Below are 17,730 nucleotides of genomic sequence, written 5' to 3'. Positions count from 1 at the left end.
CAACTTGTGGAACCAACCACCATACTTACACTTGATCATTTAATGACCCAATTGCATTAAATAACTCAACTACACCAAAACCGCCCATAAATGGCCAAGACTCATCTTTAATCATTAAAGCTAGTGATTTAAAGTCTACTAACTCTAACTAACACAAACTTAGGGTATTTCATACCCATTTCACCCAATTAGGTCAACCATTACCCATTTGACCCGTTTTAACACTTAGACTCACAATTTAAGTCAAACTTGACCTATTTACAAATCTTTCATCATTTACAAGTGTAATAGTGACTAACAACACCATTTAACACTTACAACCTCAATCCATATGACCAAAACCCTAGACTAACACCTTTTGGGTTTTCTTGCATCATATTAACCCAAATCCACCCATTAAGTCCCCAAATGGGTCTTACAAGACTCAAATGGCCAAACCCTAGCCATAAATTAACTAAAACTCAAAATACGAAGTTAAGACTTACCAACACTATCCACTCGAAGTCAAGAACGAGAGGAACAATATTACTTCTTGCTCCTAAGATCGATTCACAATTCTTCACCTTCAATTCTTAGTTTGAATCAAAGTGGGTTTAGTGTTTTGAGAGTAAAATAGAGAAGAAAATGGAAAAGAAAATGAATAAAAAGGATAAGTGGCTGAGACTTAAAGTCTCAATCAGATCTACACGCGAAAAGAAGAATATACCCTCGAACCACACCTTTTAAAAACTAATTTCGGAACCAGACTGTCAAGATGGTCGCGGCGCGACCCCAATTTTCCGCGGCGCGGCATTTCACGTGAAATTCGGGCTGTTTGATCCACCTCCTGATTCTGGTTTGCGTTGTTTATCGCGGCGCGGCCGTCACCATCGCGGCCGGCATTTGCCCACAACTGACCCGTTCGACAATTTTAAACCAACTATTGATTCACGCGACTTTTATGCTTCGTTCTCGCTTCTCATACACACCTAATCTTCGTCCTAAGGCCTCGCCCGACTTAACACCATCAAAAACTCATGCATATACTTATACATGCATACATTCTCATATAATATATATATATATATATATATATATATATATATATATATATATATATATATATATATATATATATACACACACACACACACACACATTTACACAACAACTAACACTTTAATTTATTTATCATATAAACGAACGAGTTATAAGCGTACTAACGATTAAATATGTACCTTTAGACACGTGTGAAGAAAACGGGATGTTACACATCGGAACCTTATCTAAAAAACAAAAATAATCGGGAATATACTAGTAGAAAAGTTGGTTATACCTTTGACGGTTCGTTGAAATCATTTACGACTCATATGATAACGTCGTTTAAATTTGTAAGGTGGATAGTTTGGTGTTTTCGAGAAATAACCGTTGTATATATATCCTTTGTGCGTAACTTTCACGATCCCTTGTAATATAAAGACGGGTCCGAGAGATTCGTGAATTACTAGCCTCTTGGGTGACTAGATTGACAAATTGAATAATTTATTGGTCGTCAGAATCGAAATCGAGAAGAAACTCGAGTATTTTATATGTTTTATCCATTGCAAATTTAAATTTGTATGTAATTTGAGAGAAAAATGAAAATAAGATGTATGTGTGGTGAAAACGGTTGAATTTATGTAAGTATATATAAGAAAACAAAATTGGGTTTCAAATTTTGTATTAATTTGAATATTCAAACGGTTATATGCTCGAACTGGTCAAAAAATGACACGTGCTCATAGCCGTGAGTCTTCATGTGGGATTCCATCCCACGGGACCTCCCATGCCAAAATCCATACCTTGTTACCCGAGTTTGAGGCGTGAGTTTTCAATTAGGTCACTACCCACACCGTGGGTTTTCAATTGTAACATGTGGTTTAAATACAACCTTATGGGTTGTCATTAAATTTTTCATGAGATTAATTTTGAAAATTTACGAATGATGGCTCTATTAATCGAGTCAACACTAAGCGTCGATTTATTGGCGTCTTGACAGTTGTTTGGAATCTAAATTGAACTTTGGGCAGGTTTAAAATTCATGGAAATTTGATACTACCATTTTCATGGCGTCCACACTTTTTTTGTTTTTTTAACCTACTTAATGGCCGGAGGTTCATCCGGAAGCAATCTCTCTATACTTAGAACATCGAGAGGGAGGACTTTCTCTACTTTTGGGGTGTTTCACTATGGTAGAGAAACAATTTCTCTTTATTTTAGTATAGAAAATAATTGTGTACATCTTACCTCCCTATATTCCACTTACGTGAAATTGAATTTTATTATAGTTGTTGTATAGTTCATTCAATGTTTTTATCATGTGCCTTAAGGGCACAAATTATTTTTCCCTTCTTAAAATCATAAAATGTAAATTGAAATATTAGATCATTATATCATTACCACTAAGCTTGTAGTATATGACACTTTTAAATGAGTTTTCACGCTTAAAGTGTGAATATAAGTTAGAAGTGTAAAAAATATAGTGTAAGATTTTTTATGCGTATAAAAGTGCGATGACAAAATTTCTAAGTATTATTAATTTTTTGCCACTTTTAAGTATCATCGGGTTTTTCTTTTTAACATTTTTAAGTGTCAAAAATTTTGTGACACTTATATGTGTTAAAAATATGTCAAATTATTCAGGTTTTTTAATGTTAAAAATAATGATTAAATCGTCAAAAATGAAACTATTTGCAGTGAGTTATTTTTTTTTTAACTATTGACAATATTGTTTTAAGTTGGCTCATGTATAAGGTTAAATAAGTAACTTTTAGTTTGTCATTACTCAACACATAATTTAAACATTAGTGCACTATTTAGTTACAACTTATGGAATAGACGTCACACATATCCATACAAACACGTTATTAATTTCAAAATTTTAAAATAAAATAAAAAATAACTGTTGTTTTGCACGTCTATGAAGAGACTCAAAAAGTACCAATGATCAATCGAAAAAACAAAAGGAATTTTTTAATTCAATATTTATTTACTATTTTATCTTTAAAGAAAAACACATATATAAAATATAAATATCTATACAATGTTTATAAAATTCTATTTGTATGATGTCATATATATGGTTTTTCCTTTGTAAAAAAACATTCAAAAAAATTAAGAAAAAAAGAGAGGCCTCCTAGATGATGACATAAAACATTTTTTGTTTTGAATTATTTTTTAGAAGTTTTAATAAGATTAGTGATTAAAAAAATACAAAAAATAAATAAATAATAATAGTAAAAAAAAAATATTACTGAAAACAATATCACGCATGCTCCTTGAAAACAGATAATGTTCAAAAATTGCACGCTTCAGATAAAGATTGCATGCTATTCAAATATCACGCCACTCTCATCTTCAACAACAACAACAACAACAATACCCAATTCCACTAAAGTGGAGTATGGGGGATGTTAGATGTAGACAGTCTTTCCTCTACCCTAGAGTAAAAGGGAAGTCATTCCTCCCCCCACGGGTACCTATCGGTCCGCGGGTAAAAGAAGTCGTCCCTCCCTATACTATAGGTCAGAGAGGCTGCTTCCCAAGGACCTCCGGCCAGAAGAACCATGAAATCCGTTAAGTGAAGTAACTAAATGCAAGTAAAGTAAAGTAGATAAAAGGAACCTTACCATGGAAAATGTAAAGGTAAATATGGCATGTAACAAAGTAAAGTAAAAGAACATATAAGTGAAAACTGTAAGTGTCAAATATGCAAGTATAACAAGCCATGTAAGTTTAAAATATGTATGTAAGCATATAGGTATAAAGCATGTAGTTATAATATGCAGTATAAAACATATAAGTATACTATGTAAGCATAAAGACATGTAGCATGTAAATAAGTATAATGTAATGCACACAACATGTTGGGATATGCTACAATAAGTATTAGTATGTGGGAAAAAAAATAAATAAATAAAACATGGTAATACAAACATAAATGAAGCAAAAAAGCAAGTAGGCAAAAAGACATACGATAAAAATATATAAAACTAAATAAAAAATTAAAAAATAAGAATATAAAATAAAATATATATGCAACCTAGTCATCAATCCTAATTCTACTCCTCCACAAATTTCTATCAGAAGTCATGTCCTCGGTCAATAAAAGCTCCTTCATGTCAAACTTCAGTCTATCCTCCAACCTACGTGTAGGTCTACCTCTTCTCCTTACGCCGCCAACCGTGAGGGCTTCCACTCTCCTGACCGGTGATGTGGGTGGCCGCCTCCTTACATGGCCAAACCATCTAAGTCGTCCTTCTCTCATCTTGTTGACGATATTCCCAACTTTTAAGTTCTTTCTAAAAATTCCATTAGGTATCATGTCTAACATGGTCTTACTACACGTCCACCTAAGCATCTTCATTTCTGCCACCTCCATCCTCCTCTCTTGGGCCTTCGTCATTAGCCAACACCCCGATCCGTACAACATGGTCGGTCTAATCGCTACCTTGAAGAATTTTCCCTTCAATTTAAGGGGTATCTTCTTGTCGCACAAAACCCCTTTCGCAGCTCTCCACTTCAACCATCCTAATCTTATACGGTGAGACGCATCCTCACCTATCCTTCCCGATTTGTGTAACATTGATCCTAAGTATCTAAAGGAATCCTGTGGATGTAAGACCTGATCCCCAATACGAATATCCACAGTATCATTGTGATCTTCGATCCTCCCGTAGTCGCATCTAAGATACTCCGATTTAAGTCTACTAATCCGAAGTCCATTTTGTTCCAGGACATTCCTCCATTGCTCCAGCCTTTTGTTTAGCTCAACCTGAGATTCCGATACTAAAACAATATCATCGGCAAAAATCAAGCACCAAGGGATACTCCCTTGTATCCTATGAGACAGGTCGTCTAAGACTAAAGCGAAAAGAAAAGGGCTAAGAGCAGATCCTTGATGTAAACCTACTTCTACTGGGAAATACTCTGTGTATCCTACTGTCGTTCGAACGCGAGTTTTCGCCCCCTGGTACATGTCCATAATAGCTCTTATATACCTACTTGGGATACCTCTACCATTAAGGATCTTCCAAATCAACTCTCGTGGGACACTATCATAAGCTTTTTCCAAGTCTAAGAAAGCCATGTGTAGGTTCTTTTGTTTCTCTCTATACTTCTCCATAAGACTTCTAATAATGTGAATTGCCTCCATCGAGGAGTGTCCTGGCATGAACCCAAATTGATTCTCTGACACCTTTGTCTCGCGTCTAAGCCTAGTCTCAATCACTCTCTCCCATAGTTTCATGGTATGGCTAAGTAACTTTATACCTCTATAGTTACTACACGTCTGTGCATCCCCTTTGTTCTTGTAAATGGGGATAACCTCACCCAGTCTCCACTCCATTGGCATTTTTGCGCTTCTAAATGTCGTGTTGAAAAGGTTTGTCAACCACCTAAATCCATCATCGCCTAAGCACCGCCACGCCTCTATGGGGATTTGGTCCGGTCATACTGCTTTGTTTCTCCCCATCTTGCGTAGGGCCACTCTAACTTCCCCATGGTTGATTCTCGTGAAGAAACAGTTGTTTTGATATTGTAGGGCCATATCATAGACATGAGGTTCTCCATTCTTAGTCCTTCCCCCATCGAAAAGGGATCAGAAGTATTCTTTCCATCGTTTCCTAATTTTGTCTTCCTTCACTATGCTTTGACCTGCTTCATCCTTGATATATTTGATGTTATCCAGATCCCTTCGCCGACGCTCCCTAGCTTTGGCTATCCTGTAGATGTCGTTTGCCCCTTCTTTAGAGTCTAGTCTCTTATATAAGTTTTCGTAAGCTTTATCTTTTGCACGTGTAACGGCGATCTTTGCTTCTCTCTTGGCTTCTTTATAGCTATTTTCTATGCTAGTTCTGTCTGCTAGTGTACCCCCTCTAAAGGAGGTGAGCTCTCGAAACCTTGCTTGTTTAAGAGCGACTTTAGTTTGGACCTCATCGTTAAGCCACCATGATTCTCTACAACCATTTTGGGTTCTCGACGTCCCTTTATTCATCTTCATTAACCCTTTATTCATCTTTCAATTTCATCTGCTATCAAACCCTGAAACTCGCGCCCTAAATTCATCCCTAAACCTATCTTCCATTGTAAAAAAACCTTCACACATCTTCATCCTCAAGCTATTTTTGAAGTCATCTTCATCTGCTTCTTCACAAACACCTCACTTTCAGGTTAGGGTTTCATTCTTTTTTGAAGAAATTTTCAATTACTAAAATTCATCAAGGATTCATCAATAGCTTCCAAATCAAAAAAGCCTTATAGAACTCAATCATGGCTTAATTGTTGTCTCGATGCTTGCTAAGGTTTTGTCGAGCTACCAGTGAATTTGGAGTGTTATCATGTTCACTTCAATTTCTCTTGCTTATGACGAGGTTACATGTTTTTGATTTTTCGATTTTGCAATTTTGTAACTTTATATGATTTGATTCACACTTTATGTTCATGTATTTATGTTTTTACAGCTTGGAATTAGAAATTAACAAACTCTGGATGAATTTCTCAGTCCTTACTAGAAGGGTCCTTTACTAAAAACTCCATTTTAATGGAGATATGAAGGTGAAGAAGCACACAACCATTGTCTTTTTTGTTGCAGACTGATATTTGTGATTATTTTTGTTGCAGGTAAGTTAAATATTAAAGGTTCTTTATTTATATTAATTTTTGTGCTAATTGTTAATCATAAAAATATCATACAATTATTTTGATAGGAGTAACACACTTGGGTATATTTAGTTTCACATACAATGGTTTTTTTCTTTGTGTGTCAATAAATGATATTAATTGGATTATATATATATATATATATATATATATATATATATATATATATATATATATATATATATATATATATATATATATATATATATATATATATATATATATATATATATATATCTTTCAATGTATGTAAGCAAGCTTATTGTTTTATATGCATATCATGTTGTAACACCTTGTCAAAAATCCCTTTAACGGAATGTTAACTCTGGTCCCAGTGATTGGCTTGACTTCTACGTAACAGCAATATTCTACAGTGGAAGCAATTAATACCTGAGAATAAAACACGCAAAACGGATCAACAATAATGTTGAGTGAATCTACAGGTTTTAGGTAAACAATACAGTATGTTTAAGAATTAACATTTCGAAAACGTTTATTAGTGGAAGGCCACCAAGGTTTAATGTTATAGTTTGTAGACAACACTGTTTCCCGTTTCAAAAGTTTGTTGACACTACCATGTCAAGTTTCAGTCATTTGTAGACAATACCATATCAAGTTTTATCTCATTTGTTCATAAATCACAGTTTTAAATAACATTGTATAGTATCTGAAAAACAGTTATCAGAAAAATGGTTTAAATATCCTTGACCACGAGATTTTACAAGTACAACACCAAGTCGTAAAAACGTTTGCATAATATGAGCACCTGCATACTAGCAATGACCCGAGTATAGAAACCACTATACCCGCCTTTACCTCCTAAAATGTTATACACTTGTTCGAGCGTATCTAATGTTCAAAATAAATGCACCAAAGTTATTATAGCGGGTGAGGTTGTCAACTTAATGGATCCGTCCATCTAAATTGTGCTTACACTGATGGTATTAAAAGTATTCAAGCTAGAGGCTTTTTGAACAAACTCAATATGCATATATAGTACTCGTGTCAATACAAAAGCATTTGATAAAGTAAGTATAACAACGTGTATTCTCATCCCTGAAAACATGTAAAAAGTGAGATTGTAGGCTCACCTTTGAATAAGCTTGGATGACAGATAAAACTTGTACAGTTTACAGCTGAATAATGCAACCTAAGTATACGTATTTAGGTTTGTCAATATATGTATCTTAAATAAGAGTGGTTTCATAGTATAAGTTGTCTTATTGCTCGACTCGACGCGTTTCAAAGTAAAAGTCAACTATATCATGCAAGTCAAACAAAGTCAACCGAAGTCAAACCGAAAGTCAAACTTGGTCAAAGTAGTCAACTAAAGTCAACATCAATAGGTTCATGTCAAATGTTGGTCAACATGTCAAACCTAAGTCAAACAATACGTTTCAGGTCATGAATGATCATTTTCACAATTTCAGTTTATCGTTGTGCACAAAGTTCATGAACACGTAGCATACTTAGCACAATATCTCATAGTACAAAATTCACGTAAACATGAAAAAATTCAGATCATAAATATACTTAAAATAGATTCCAAAAAGTCCGGCCAGGGACTCATACGATAATTAAAATTCAGGAATCAGAAGGGGTACATTTGGGGTTTGCCCAGTCAGTTTCTGACCCTGATTTCGTTTTGGCTATAACCGGAGTTAGGGACATGCAATTGATACAAGACCAGTGGCCATAGTTCAAGGACAAGTCAAAGTAACACATATAAAAAATGTAGCAAATTTTGTTTAGCCAATTTGTACAGTTTATTCATGCAAGTTGGATGTTCAATTTTTCAGCTCAAATCAGAATCTACATAAAGTACGGCTCTATTGTGCCCAATGCATAAGTTTTCAGAGATTGACATAAACTAACAATAAGTCACATATCATGTTAAAATTCATATTCCAGAAGCTTACATTCTCATTCAATAAACACAATCCACAGAGTATAAAACAGAGAGCAATTTACAGATTCGATTCTAGTTTAGTTAGTCACATTCGCACGCGATTATCCGAAGATCTAGATACAATTAGCCTATGATATCTACATGAAAGGTGAATTACTTTTTGTGTAAATTTCAAATATACAAAGTTTTAATCACAGAAGTTACCACATTTTAACATACAAGGTTATTTTCATGCAAGTGCTGTATAAAACTACTTTTACACTAATTCAAGCATATCTCGGGTTACACATAAGCAAACAACATGATATCCTAGTCTAAATTGAGTGTTTTTAAATTATCTTTCCAGTGGTATAAGTTTCACATGCCATTTCGTGGTCTATCAAATCCAGATTTCTGATCAATCACGAAAACACAACGTTAATTTCAATTAAGCATAACTTGATCATCCGGAAACGAAATCAAGCGAATCTAAAACCTAAACTCAATAGTTTTTCGCAAGGAATCTGAATATAACATAATAATTAACATTTTAAAAACTTAATTTTTCTGATCATTCAAAAACAAATTCGTTTTTAAACCCTAACGTTCAAACAATCAATATAACGATTACAATTAACACGTACGCGTATAGACTTGAGCAATTGACAACATAACTATGAAACTTTAAAAAAATCAGATTTTTAAGATTAGGGTTTATGTAAATATACCTTTGATCACCAAATAGATTACACCTATGTGTAGAGAACGATGGGAATTACAATCTTTGTGTTTGAGGTTTGAGCAAAAGATCAATTTTTGATGGTGCTAGGGTTGGTGGTGTGCTCGTCGATCAAGAAGGGAGGGAGAGGGAAAAAGCTGTCGACTGGAACAATTTTGGGAGGGTTATGAGAAGTGTTTAGGTTAACAAGTCTTTATCACTAATTACAAACAAGTCCCCTAAGTTGCCAAAAATTAAAATATAAGGGGAGAGGGGAGTGGGGTCGGCCGAATGGGGCCCAAGAGAGGTGCCCCGGCTCGTGTTTTGCAATACCGTGTAATCGTGGCTCGTTTCAAGTGTCGTTTAGTTGTACCGAAGGCCCGGAACGCTAAACCGATCGTTAAACGCAACCAAACGTTAATTTATTAAAAATCCAATAAATTAATTATTTTTGAAAAGTTAATAATTAATAATTTAATTAATAAAATAAACCCGAGCGTTTCGTTGCTCAAAAAGCAGTTATCAAAATCGTATCGTCTTTATCGTATTTCATTATCCGAAATATTTATTTGAATTAATATCAACCCATATTAATTATTGTAACCCTCCAAAGATCAAATATGCATTTATTACACGTAAACGCACAAAAGTTAAATAATCGCCGTTAAGTAAACTAACGGAAGGTTAACGGAAGTAACGGAAAAAGCAGGGTTGTTACACATGTCAATGCGTGTTTGATTTGTATTTTACTCGAGGAAGGTTAATAGGACCAAGAATTCACATGGGAGCAGCCGGAGGCGAACAAGCCAAAGGCGCTCAGGGAGGCAGAGTTGCTCAAAGGTTTGTAGATTTGAATTTTACTTTTCAATTCATTAAAGGAAAGATAAAGAGAAGCTCTTGACCCATTTGTGATATACATGCATGTTGCGATAAACAGTTAACTTTTGTGGACACGAGTGTTTATTTGTTGTGAATGTTTCTTTCTCTATTAGATTTTGCATAGATACGAGCTGCTGGTGATGGTGATGATGTTGCTATTGTTGAGCAGGTGGTGGTGGTTGTGGTGCTTTTGCAGCTGCTGCTGATCAGCTGATGCACACTCGAAACCAAGCATACGGGCAACTTTGTAACCACTTTCCAGGTTGTGTTCCAAGCTATATTTGAACTTCAAATGTGCATTTTCTCTTTTACTTTTTACGTTAACTCATTTGTCCATGTGTTATTTTTCTGATTATTTTCCAAATAATTGGTTATGGATTAGCTACAAGCATTTAACACAACTGATTTACCTTATAAGTATTTATATTCCATAATCTCAAATAGTTGGTTTTATTATTTTGTAAATGATAGTGTATGATGTATGTTTTATCTTATAACAGCAGGAAATGAGTACTAATTATAATGTTTGGACTTAGGAATGAGCTTTGAGTTGGAAAGAAGCATGTTTTTTGGTAAGTACGTCTTAAGATATTATTTTTATATAAGAATTTATAGTCAAGAACTGCGAAATTATTAGCGCCTAAATTATGTAAGTCGTATATTGGTCACCGCTGCTTCAAACAGGTTCAGGTTATCACTTTACCATTAATGTACGTTGACGAAAAACGCCACTGATGATTCTTATTGGTTCTTAATCTTAAAGAAGATGTCTGCAAACCAAAAATAACTGTTGATTTAAATAACAAAAATTTAACAATGTGATGTAGAAAGTTGACTTGACCTTCGTTTTGCACTTGCCCCGTTGCGCGTGTAATCGTTAAATATTTATTCAGTCATCTATTGTTATTGGGTACTTAATATCAATAATCATGTTAGTCAAGTTAAGGAACCAACTTGTTGTACTGCCTCCAACTTTGAAAGTTTCGCAGTTGAGTTGGTTACATGAAATGGTACATGACACTTAGGGCTGTTTACTTTTTTTCCATTAAGTTCTGGATGGGTATAGATAGTAATATGGGTAATGAAGAGGTATATGCATTAAAAGAATAATGAAAATTGTCGTTTACTTTTCGTGCTGTATAAGTTGACTGAATGATAATAAATTACTATATTAACCTTAATAATTATTAAATAATTTTACATTGATAAAATCATTTATCATATATATATATGTATATATATAATCTATAATTTTTAACTTGAATTCCTTTATTAATAAATGAGAAAATAGCTTTCTAGACATATGTCTCCTTTTAAACCAAAAACAGCACCACTTCATCTTTCAAAACGCACCTTCGTAGTCATGCACTATAATTTAATAATTAACCAAATAATCATACAATAGATGCTACAAGCAATTCCTAAATTATTCAACCTTTTCATCAATTATGTAACTTGAATTAGTTTCAAAACCCTTGATTTTGAAACCCATTTCAACCTAGTAATAAAAAAATATCGAGATCTGAAATTTGTGTTTCGTAATCAGAATATACGGTAACATAATTGTGCTCTCATAGAGGAAAATATGAAGTTGGCTTTCGAGTGGTTGTAGTTTCAAGATATGTGATTACCGTGCATCGTCGAGATCTGTAGTTCATAAAAAAAAAAAAAAAGATTGAAGATAAGAAATGCTTTGTTTTTTTCAATCAATTTGGTCTTTGATATACAGAAGATGAACGAATTTGAAATGTTTTTGGAGAAAAAAGATGGAAGAAAGAAAAAGAAAAAAAAAAAACAAGGGTATTGTTGGTAAATGTTAAAAAAGTTTGACCTATATGGGGAGGACATAGCATTTGAAGATGTATCAGACAGTCCCCCAAACATCATGTATTAATCAATAATGCTAAAGTAAACAACCCACCATGGTGACCGAATAATGCTTGTGGTCAATTAAGGTCAATAAGTCATAAATAAACAGCCCCTTAATCTTATCTAAATTTTTTGACACTTGATCCTTTGAGTTGTTATATTTTTTTTGCTATATTACCAAATACCAATACACAATTGTTATAACACCAATAAATATGGAGTTGTTATATTTTGTAACTATTTAGTGTTTCAAATGTGACCCATTTCTCCGATGTTGTTGGTACGATTTTCCGTATAGCAGGTGTAAGGTACCAGTACAGAACAATATCCGCCTAGCGTAGAGTGATTGGATGTTGATTCATGTTTGCCCTCGAGAAATAATCCCTGCAGACCCGGAACACGGATGAGAGATCCGTGGGGTGGCCTCAATCAATCTGTGGATCAATCTGTAATTGATCCGTCTAGCTTTTTGTTGCTAAGCGGTTAATGTTTTAGAGTGAGAAAGAACTGTGTGAGAGAGAAAGTGTACTTCTCTCTGACTGAAGTTCAGATTAGATGATGTGAAATGTGGTGACCCAGTGGGTCTATTTATAGGCGTAGAATGTCCGAAATTCTCGGGAAACACGTGTCAATCACTGATTAATTCTGTTATGCGAAATAGACGGAACCGACTTTGGCGTGGCTGACGTGGCTGCGTGCCCCTCACGCCCCTAGTTAAAGGGCTTAAGCATAGAAGCTGCCTGCAGGGCTTACGCATGACGCTGGGCGGCCTGCTAAACGCTGGGCGGCAAATGTTAAAATCCGCCAAATATTGTCATCTTTTATGCTCTTTGATCCATTCTTCTGTATAAAAATGATGCTTTTATGCGTGTATCCCCTAGTATACACCATTAGATGATGTTATTTTTAGGTACCTAAGGAGCTTGAACAATGTGACCCATTTCTCTAATGGTTGATTTTGGCAGGTGTCAAATTTTCAATTCTCACCGATTCCAAGCATGTATGCATTGCTTATATACAATTTAGTTTATTCCACCAAAGGTACTACTTTCAATGTTCGTACAAATTGTTCGTACAATTCAGTCTATTGACTTACTTTGTACTGTTGTTGTTAGTGACATTATAACACATTAAGGTAATTGTGACATAACAACAACCTTTTGAATATTGTGAAGCTGATTTCATTTGGATTGCTAAATGGCCACAATTAATCAACTTCATATTGTTTACTTCAAATGGGCCCAGTTGCATTTTCATATATTAGTTCAAATGTGGTCTATCTTTGTTTTAAACTTATGTGTCGTACATTATTTAATAGATTAGTCAAATGTCAAGTTAGCAGATTGATGATAGTTTAGTGTTACAGTATGGATTCTTTTGATTTACATCTATAAAGGATTTAAGGACTCAGACCCATTTGAACTACAAAGTAATATGTTTTACTAGACTTTTTTGTAATTTATTTGAAGAATGTAATTTCATTGGCTTTTGACTGTGATTTACTTATATTAGCTTTAGTTTGGTTGTGCTGATAACATTTTAAATGTTGTGTTATTTCATAGAGAGTTTTGAGGAGTGTAGGCATCCTGATAGTGGTAATAACACGTGTTGCTGGACACAATGTTTGGTGCATAATGAGCTTGAAGATATGATGTAAACAAAATGTGAAAGTTATTGACTTTATTTAGTCAAAGAAAGGAAAAAGAATAAAAAATTTTTTTACATATAAAAGGTTCAGGCGAGTATATTAAGGAGCTGACAAAAGTTCAAAGGCTACTAATTTAATCCATGTCAAGTATATGAGTAAGATTTTAGTCATGTGTATTTTTGGAATTTGTCTTTTGATGTTATGGAAATTCTTTATTCAAGTATATGTATTGAATGTTGTCTTGGAAACTCTCATACGCACAAATAAAACTCTTCATTCTTAATTTTCACATATAATGGTACTTCAATTCTTTGTATACTTATGCGTCACAAATTTATCAAATGATTACATGAAAATAAATATATTTAAATAAACTCGTGTTTTTACTAAATTTAATTTTATTTTGTTTTTTAATGTTTTGTATTTTAAGACTATACTTTTGGATTGTATTTTTTTATTGTTGTTCTTTCGAGTATTAGATTAGACATTGTTGTTTTCTATTTCGTAGAACTTGATAAATTATGTTATGTTATCTACATGTTGATTATGTGACATATTATTCGTCCATTAAAGGACAAAAGATGTGAATATATGATAAATTAAACAATATTTCTTTTTCCTTTTGTATGTATGTATAACATAGGAATGAATGTTGATAATAGCATAAGTAATGTATATATATGTGATATATGGATTGTAAAAGTTTGAGTAAATTTTTTCAGTACATGTTGATTATATAACGTATCATTAAAAAAAAATTTCTTTAAAAACCCGTGAATCTACAGGTCTTTGCACTAGTATTAAGATATAACTTTTTTTATATTATGAAGCAAGGTTGCAAAATTCCCTATTCGGAGATTAATCGGTCGGGACTTTGAAAAGATTAATCTGCAATTCGGGGATTAATCGGATTGTACAGTATACATTTAAATATTAAATTTTAAAAATTATATGTGTAAATATAGAAAAAACCATATATATAAAAATAAACTTTAACATAATTGTCTAAAATTGTTCATTTTACTTCAAAACTATAAAATTCTAGTTTAACTTCATTTTAAAATGTTAACTATTTTTTACTTTGACCGATTTTGGTTACCAAATTCGGTTTTGACCCATCAATTGACGTTAACCGTTTAATTAAACGGATTTTTGAAAATCAGAACGGATTAATCTTAAAAATGATTAATCGGAGATTAATCGGCGAGTAATCGGGTTTTTATACAACATTCTTGTGAAGTATATACCCTGCATATTCATGCAGCCACTTTACTGCAGAATCTCGGTCACTGAAAGTTGAAACGACGTATATATATTTATTTGTATTTAATTATATACGGAGTATGTTTTTTTATTAGGGGAGTATATTCCCTGCATATTTAGATGGGTAGAGACAAAAATTTCTCCAAAATCTAATGCATCGATTTTTCACTGTTGAATATGCTCTGAGAATTAGAGTACTTGGAGCGTGGTATGTTTTTCTCGATCAACATTCCTTTACGTTCCGCACCGTGTTACGACCGAGTTCTGGAACCAACATCTCTGTCAAAATAATAAGATTTACAAGCTTAGTTTGATAGTATTCGATGGCGGAGCTAGTAATGATGGGCAATGGTGTCACTAAAATTTTTTTACACAATCTACTGCTATTACAAGTTAAAAACCTGAAATTTTTTCACTTTATCATGTATTTACCGGTGTCCCGTGTTACCACTCAACATATGGTAGTTGTGTCCTGATAGTATTTATTGTGAGGACTTATTTGTTGTAATTCTAGAATGTGCAGAGTATTATTGCTTGCTATAATTTTTTATTTTATTTTTTTTAGAAGGCAAAATTTTTTTATTACTATAATGAACTGCCGAAACATTGGATAGGAGCAAGCTATATGTGAAATTTGCAAGGCTATACTGAAACAGGAGGAAGCAAAAATACATCTACAACATGACTTTTAGGCATTACATCTAGACTAACTAAATTCACCCATGATCGTCTTGAATCAAAGGGTTTAAGAGCCATTGGTTCCAGTCTAATGAGCTTGCCTTCAATCGTCTTGCTATCCATTCGAACGATTTGACTTGAATTTCGTTGAGTGTCATTGGGCAGTTACCTTTTTTCTTTTGGAAGATGGCGAGATTTCTATTTCTCCATATGGTATAACATGTCCATTCGATTCCTTGCCATAAAAACGATTTTGAGGGAGATTGGGAAGATGGCTTCCGGCTTTCAAACATTTCCTCCAAACTCGAGAACGACACGTTTCCAAACTTGCACCAACGAAACAATTGTTGGAGATATGGAGAACTTTAAACAATCAGAGGGAAGATTCCAGGAAACTCACACGAAGCTTCCACGAAGTTGTTAGGAAACTCACATGTAGCTTCCACGAAGTTGTGAGAAAATTCACATGTAGCTTTCACGAAGCTGTCAGGAAACTCACATGTAGCCTCCATGAAGCTGTTAGAAAACTCACATGAAGCTTCAAGGAATTGTTTTTAGCTTACTCCTTAAATCATTCTATAAATAGACCCTCTTGTAACTCATTGTAAACACACCACAAATATTCAGTAAATACATTCTCTAGTTGGTCCGTGGACTAAAGCGATCACAATGATTGCATATAACCACGTTATATCTTATGTCGATTTACATTTCTTGCATTTATAATCTTTCGTTCATTAAGTGGGTTAGTAATCTTGTAGAATTACTATCGGTGAGTGATCTTGTTGAATCACTTGCGTTGTTTTGGGTCCTAATATCCTTACAACACACGAGACCATACATCTTTCGCAAACGGGCAATGGAGGAGTGTATATTCAGTGGTTTCGATTTCATTGTGACATACCGGACAAAGCACTGAGTCTAAATCGATACCCCTTTTGCTTAGTTCATCACGTACCGGGATTCGTTTTCGTTTGGCACGCCATACAAATATACCCACTTTTTGAGGGAGCATTCTGTTACGCATGGTTACCATCGAACTATCGATGTGGTGTATCAACTTTGTATCAAAAGAAGCTACACCAACCCTTGTTAGAGACCAAGCCTGAAAGCCTGAACGATGCCGATTGGACGCTTTTGGATCGTCAAGCTTTGGGCGCGATTCGTCTTTCACTTGCTAAGAACGTTGCATACAACGCTGTGAATGAGAAGACGACGTTTGCTTGCTTGAAATTACTCTCTAACATGTATGAGAAACCTACCGCTTCTAATAAGGCTTTTCTCATGCGACAATTGTTCAATACGAAGATGAAGGAAGGTACGAGTGCAACGGATCATATCAACGAGTTCAACAACATCATATCGTGGTTAGCATCGGTAGATATTGTGTTTGATGATGAGTTAAAGGCACTAATCTTGCTTTTATCATTACCGAAAAGTTGGTCGGGTACGGTTACCGCAGTTAGTAGCTCTACGGGAACTACTAAGCAAGCGTTTGAAGGAATAAGGGATTTGATTCTTGGTGAAGATACTCGTAGGAGAAACTCGGGGGAATCGACATCCGGTTGTTTGTTAAGTACCGACAACCGTGGTAGGAAATTTGATCGCGGTGAGAAGAAGGGTAGAAAGAAGTCTAAGAAGAGGTATCCATCGAAAGATAGAAGTGAAGCTGTTTGTTGGGGTTGCAATCAAAAAGGACACTTTCAAAGGAATTGTAAAAATGGTCCGGCGAAAGGTGTAAACTTGACCGCGGAATAAAGTGATGATGCACTTTTATGTAGTGTTGAAAATTCTATGGAGTCTTGGATTTTGGATTCGGGAGCTTTGTTTCATGCTACTCATGTCAAAAGCATGATGAAGAATTTTCGTTCATATCAAGGCAAGGTGAGATTGGCTGACGACAAACAACTCAATATAGAGGGCATTGGAGATGTTGTATTGAAGACTACTCTTGGCTCTAATTGGACCTTGAAAAACGTAAGGTACATTCCTAAATTAAAAAGGAAACTTATTTCGGTTGGTCAATTAGATGATGAAGGTAACGCGGTTACTTTTGAAAACTGCCAATGGAAGGTGGTTAAGGGTAGTTGTGTAGTGGCTCGTGGACAT

The 17,730-nt window shown here is 34.3% G+C and overlaps 3 protein-coding genes across 3 annotated transcripts in view; all 3 read right to left on the bottom strand.

The window, feature by feature from the left end:
* LOC139876027 (uncharacterized) overlaps positions 1-5,371 on the bottom strand; it is a 119,566-nt gene extending 114,195 nt beyond the window's left edge. The window contains exons 1-2 of the mRNA XM_071863324.1: positions 5,168-5,371; positions 4,643-4,987 (exon numbers count right to left, since the gene is read on the bottom strand). Of these exons, the coding sequence (XP_071719425.1) occupies positions 4,643-4,987; positions 5,168-5,371 (549 nt within the window). The remainder of the gene's footprint in view (positions 1-4,642; positions 4,988-5,167) is intronic.
* Positions 5,372-5,617: 246 nt separating this feature from the next.
* Positions 5,618-6,034, bottom strand: LOC139876025 (uncharacterized). The gene has a single exon (XM_071863323.1). It carries the CDS (start codon positions 6,032-6,034, stop codon positions 5,618-5,620), a length of 417 nt encoding a protein of 138 aa, XP_071719424.1.
* Positions 6,035-15,659: 9,625 nt separating this feature from the next.
* LOC139876024 (uncharacterized) lies at positions 15,660-16,657 on the bottom strand. The gene is made up of 2 exons (XM_071863322.1): positions 16,526-16,657; positions 15,660-15,947 (listed from the first exon to the last, which is right to left on the bottom strand). Exons 1-2 carry the CDS (start codon positions 16,655-16,657, stop codon positions 15,660-15,662), a joined length of 420 nt encoding a protein of 139 aa, XP_071719423.1.
* Between the last annotated feature and the right edge of the window lie 1,073 nt (positions 16,658-17,730).

Source organism: Rutidosis leptorrhynchoides, chromosome 11 (assembly GCF_046630445.1).
Source record: "Rutidosis leptorrhynchoides isolate AG116_Rl617_1_P2 chromosome 11, CSIRO_AGI_Rlap_v1, whole genome shotgun sequence".
In the NCBI taxonomy this organism is placed as follows: Eukaryota; Viridiplantae; Streptophyta; class Magnoliopsida; order Asterales; family Asteraceae; genus Rutidosis; species Rutidosis leptorrhynchoides.
This window is presented reverse-complemented; position numbering and strand designations above follow the sequence as displayed.

Bases quoted from the DNA above. Each gene is read 5' to 3' on its own strand.
- LOC139876025 (XM_071863323.1), bottom strand. From the start codon at position 6,034: ATGAATAAAGGGTTAATGAAGATGAATAAAGGGACGTCGAGAACCCAA.
- LOC139876024 (XM_071863322.1), bottom strand. From the start codon at position 16,657: ATGGTAACCATGCGTAACAGAATGCTCCCTCAAAAAGTGGGTATATTT. The intron at 15,948-16,525 runs GTATGTCACAAT...CGTTGGTGCAAG, and splicing joins TAGACTCAGTGCTTTGTCCG to TTTGGAAACGTGTCGTTCTC.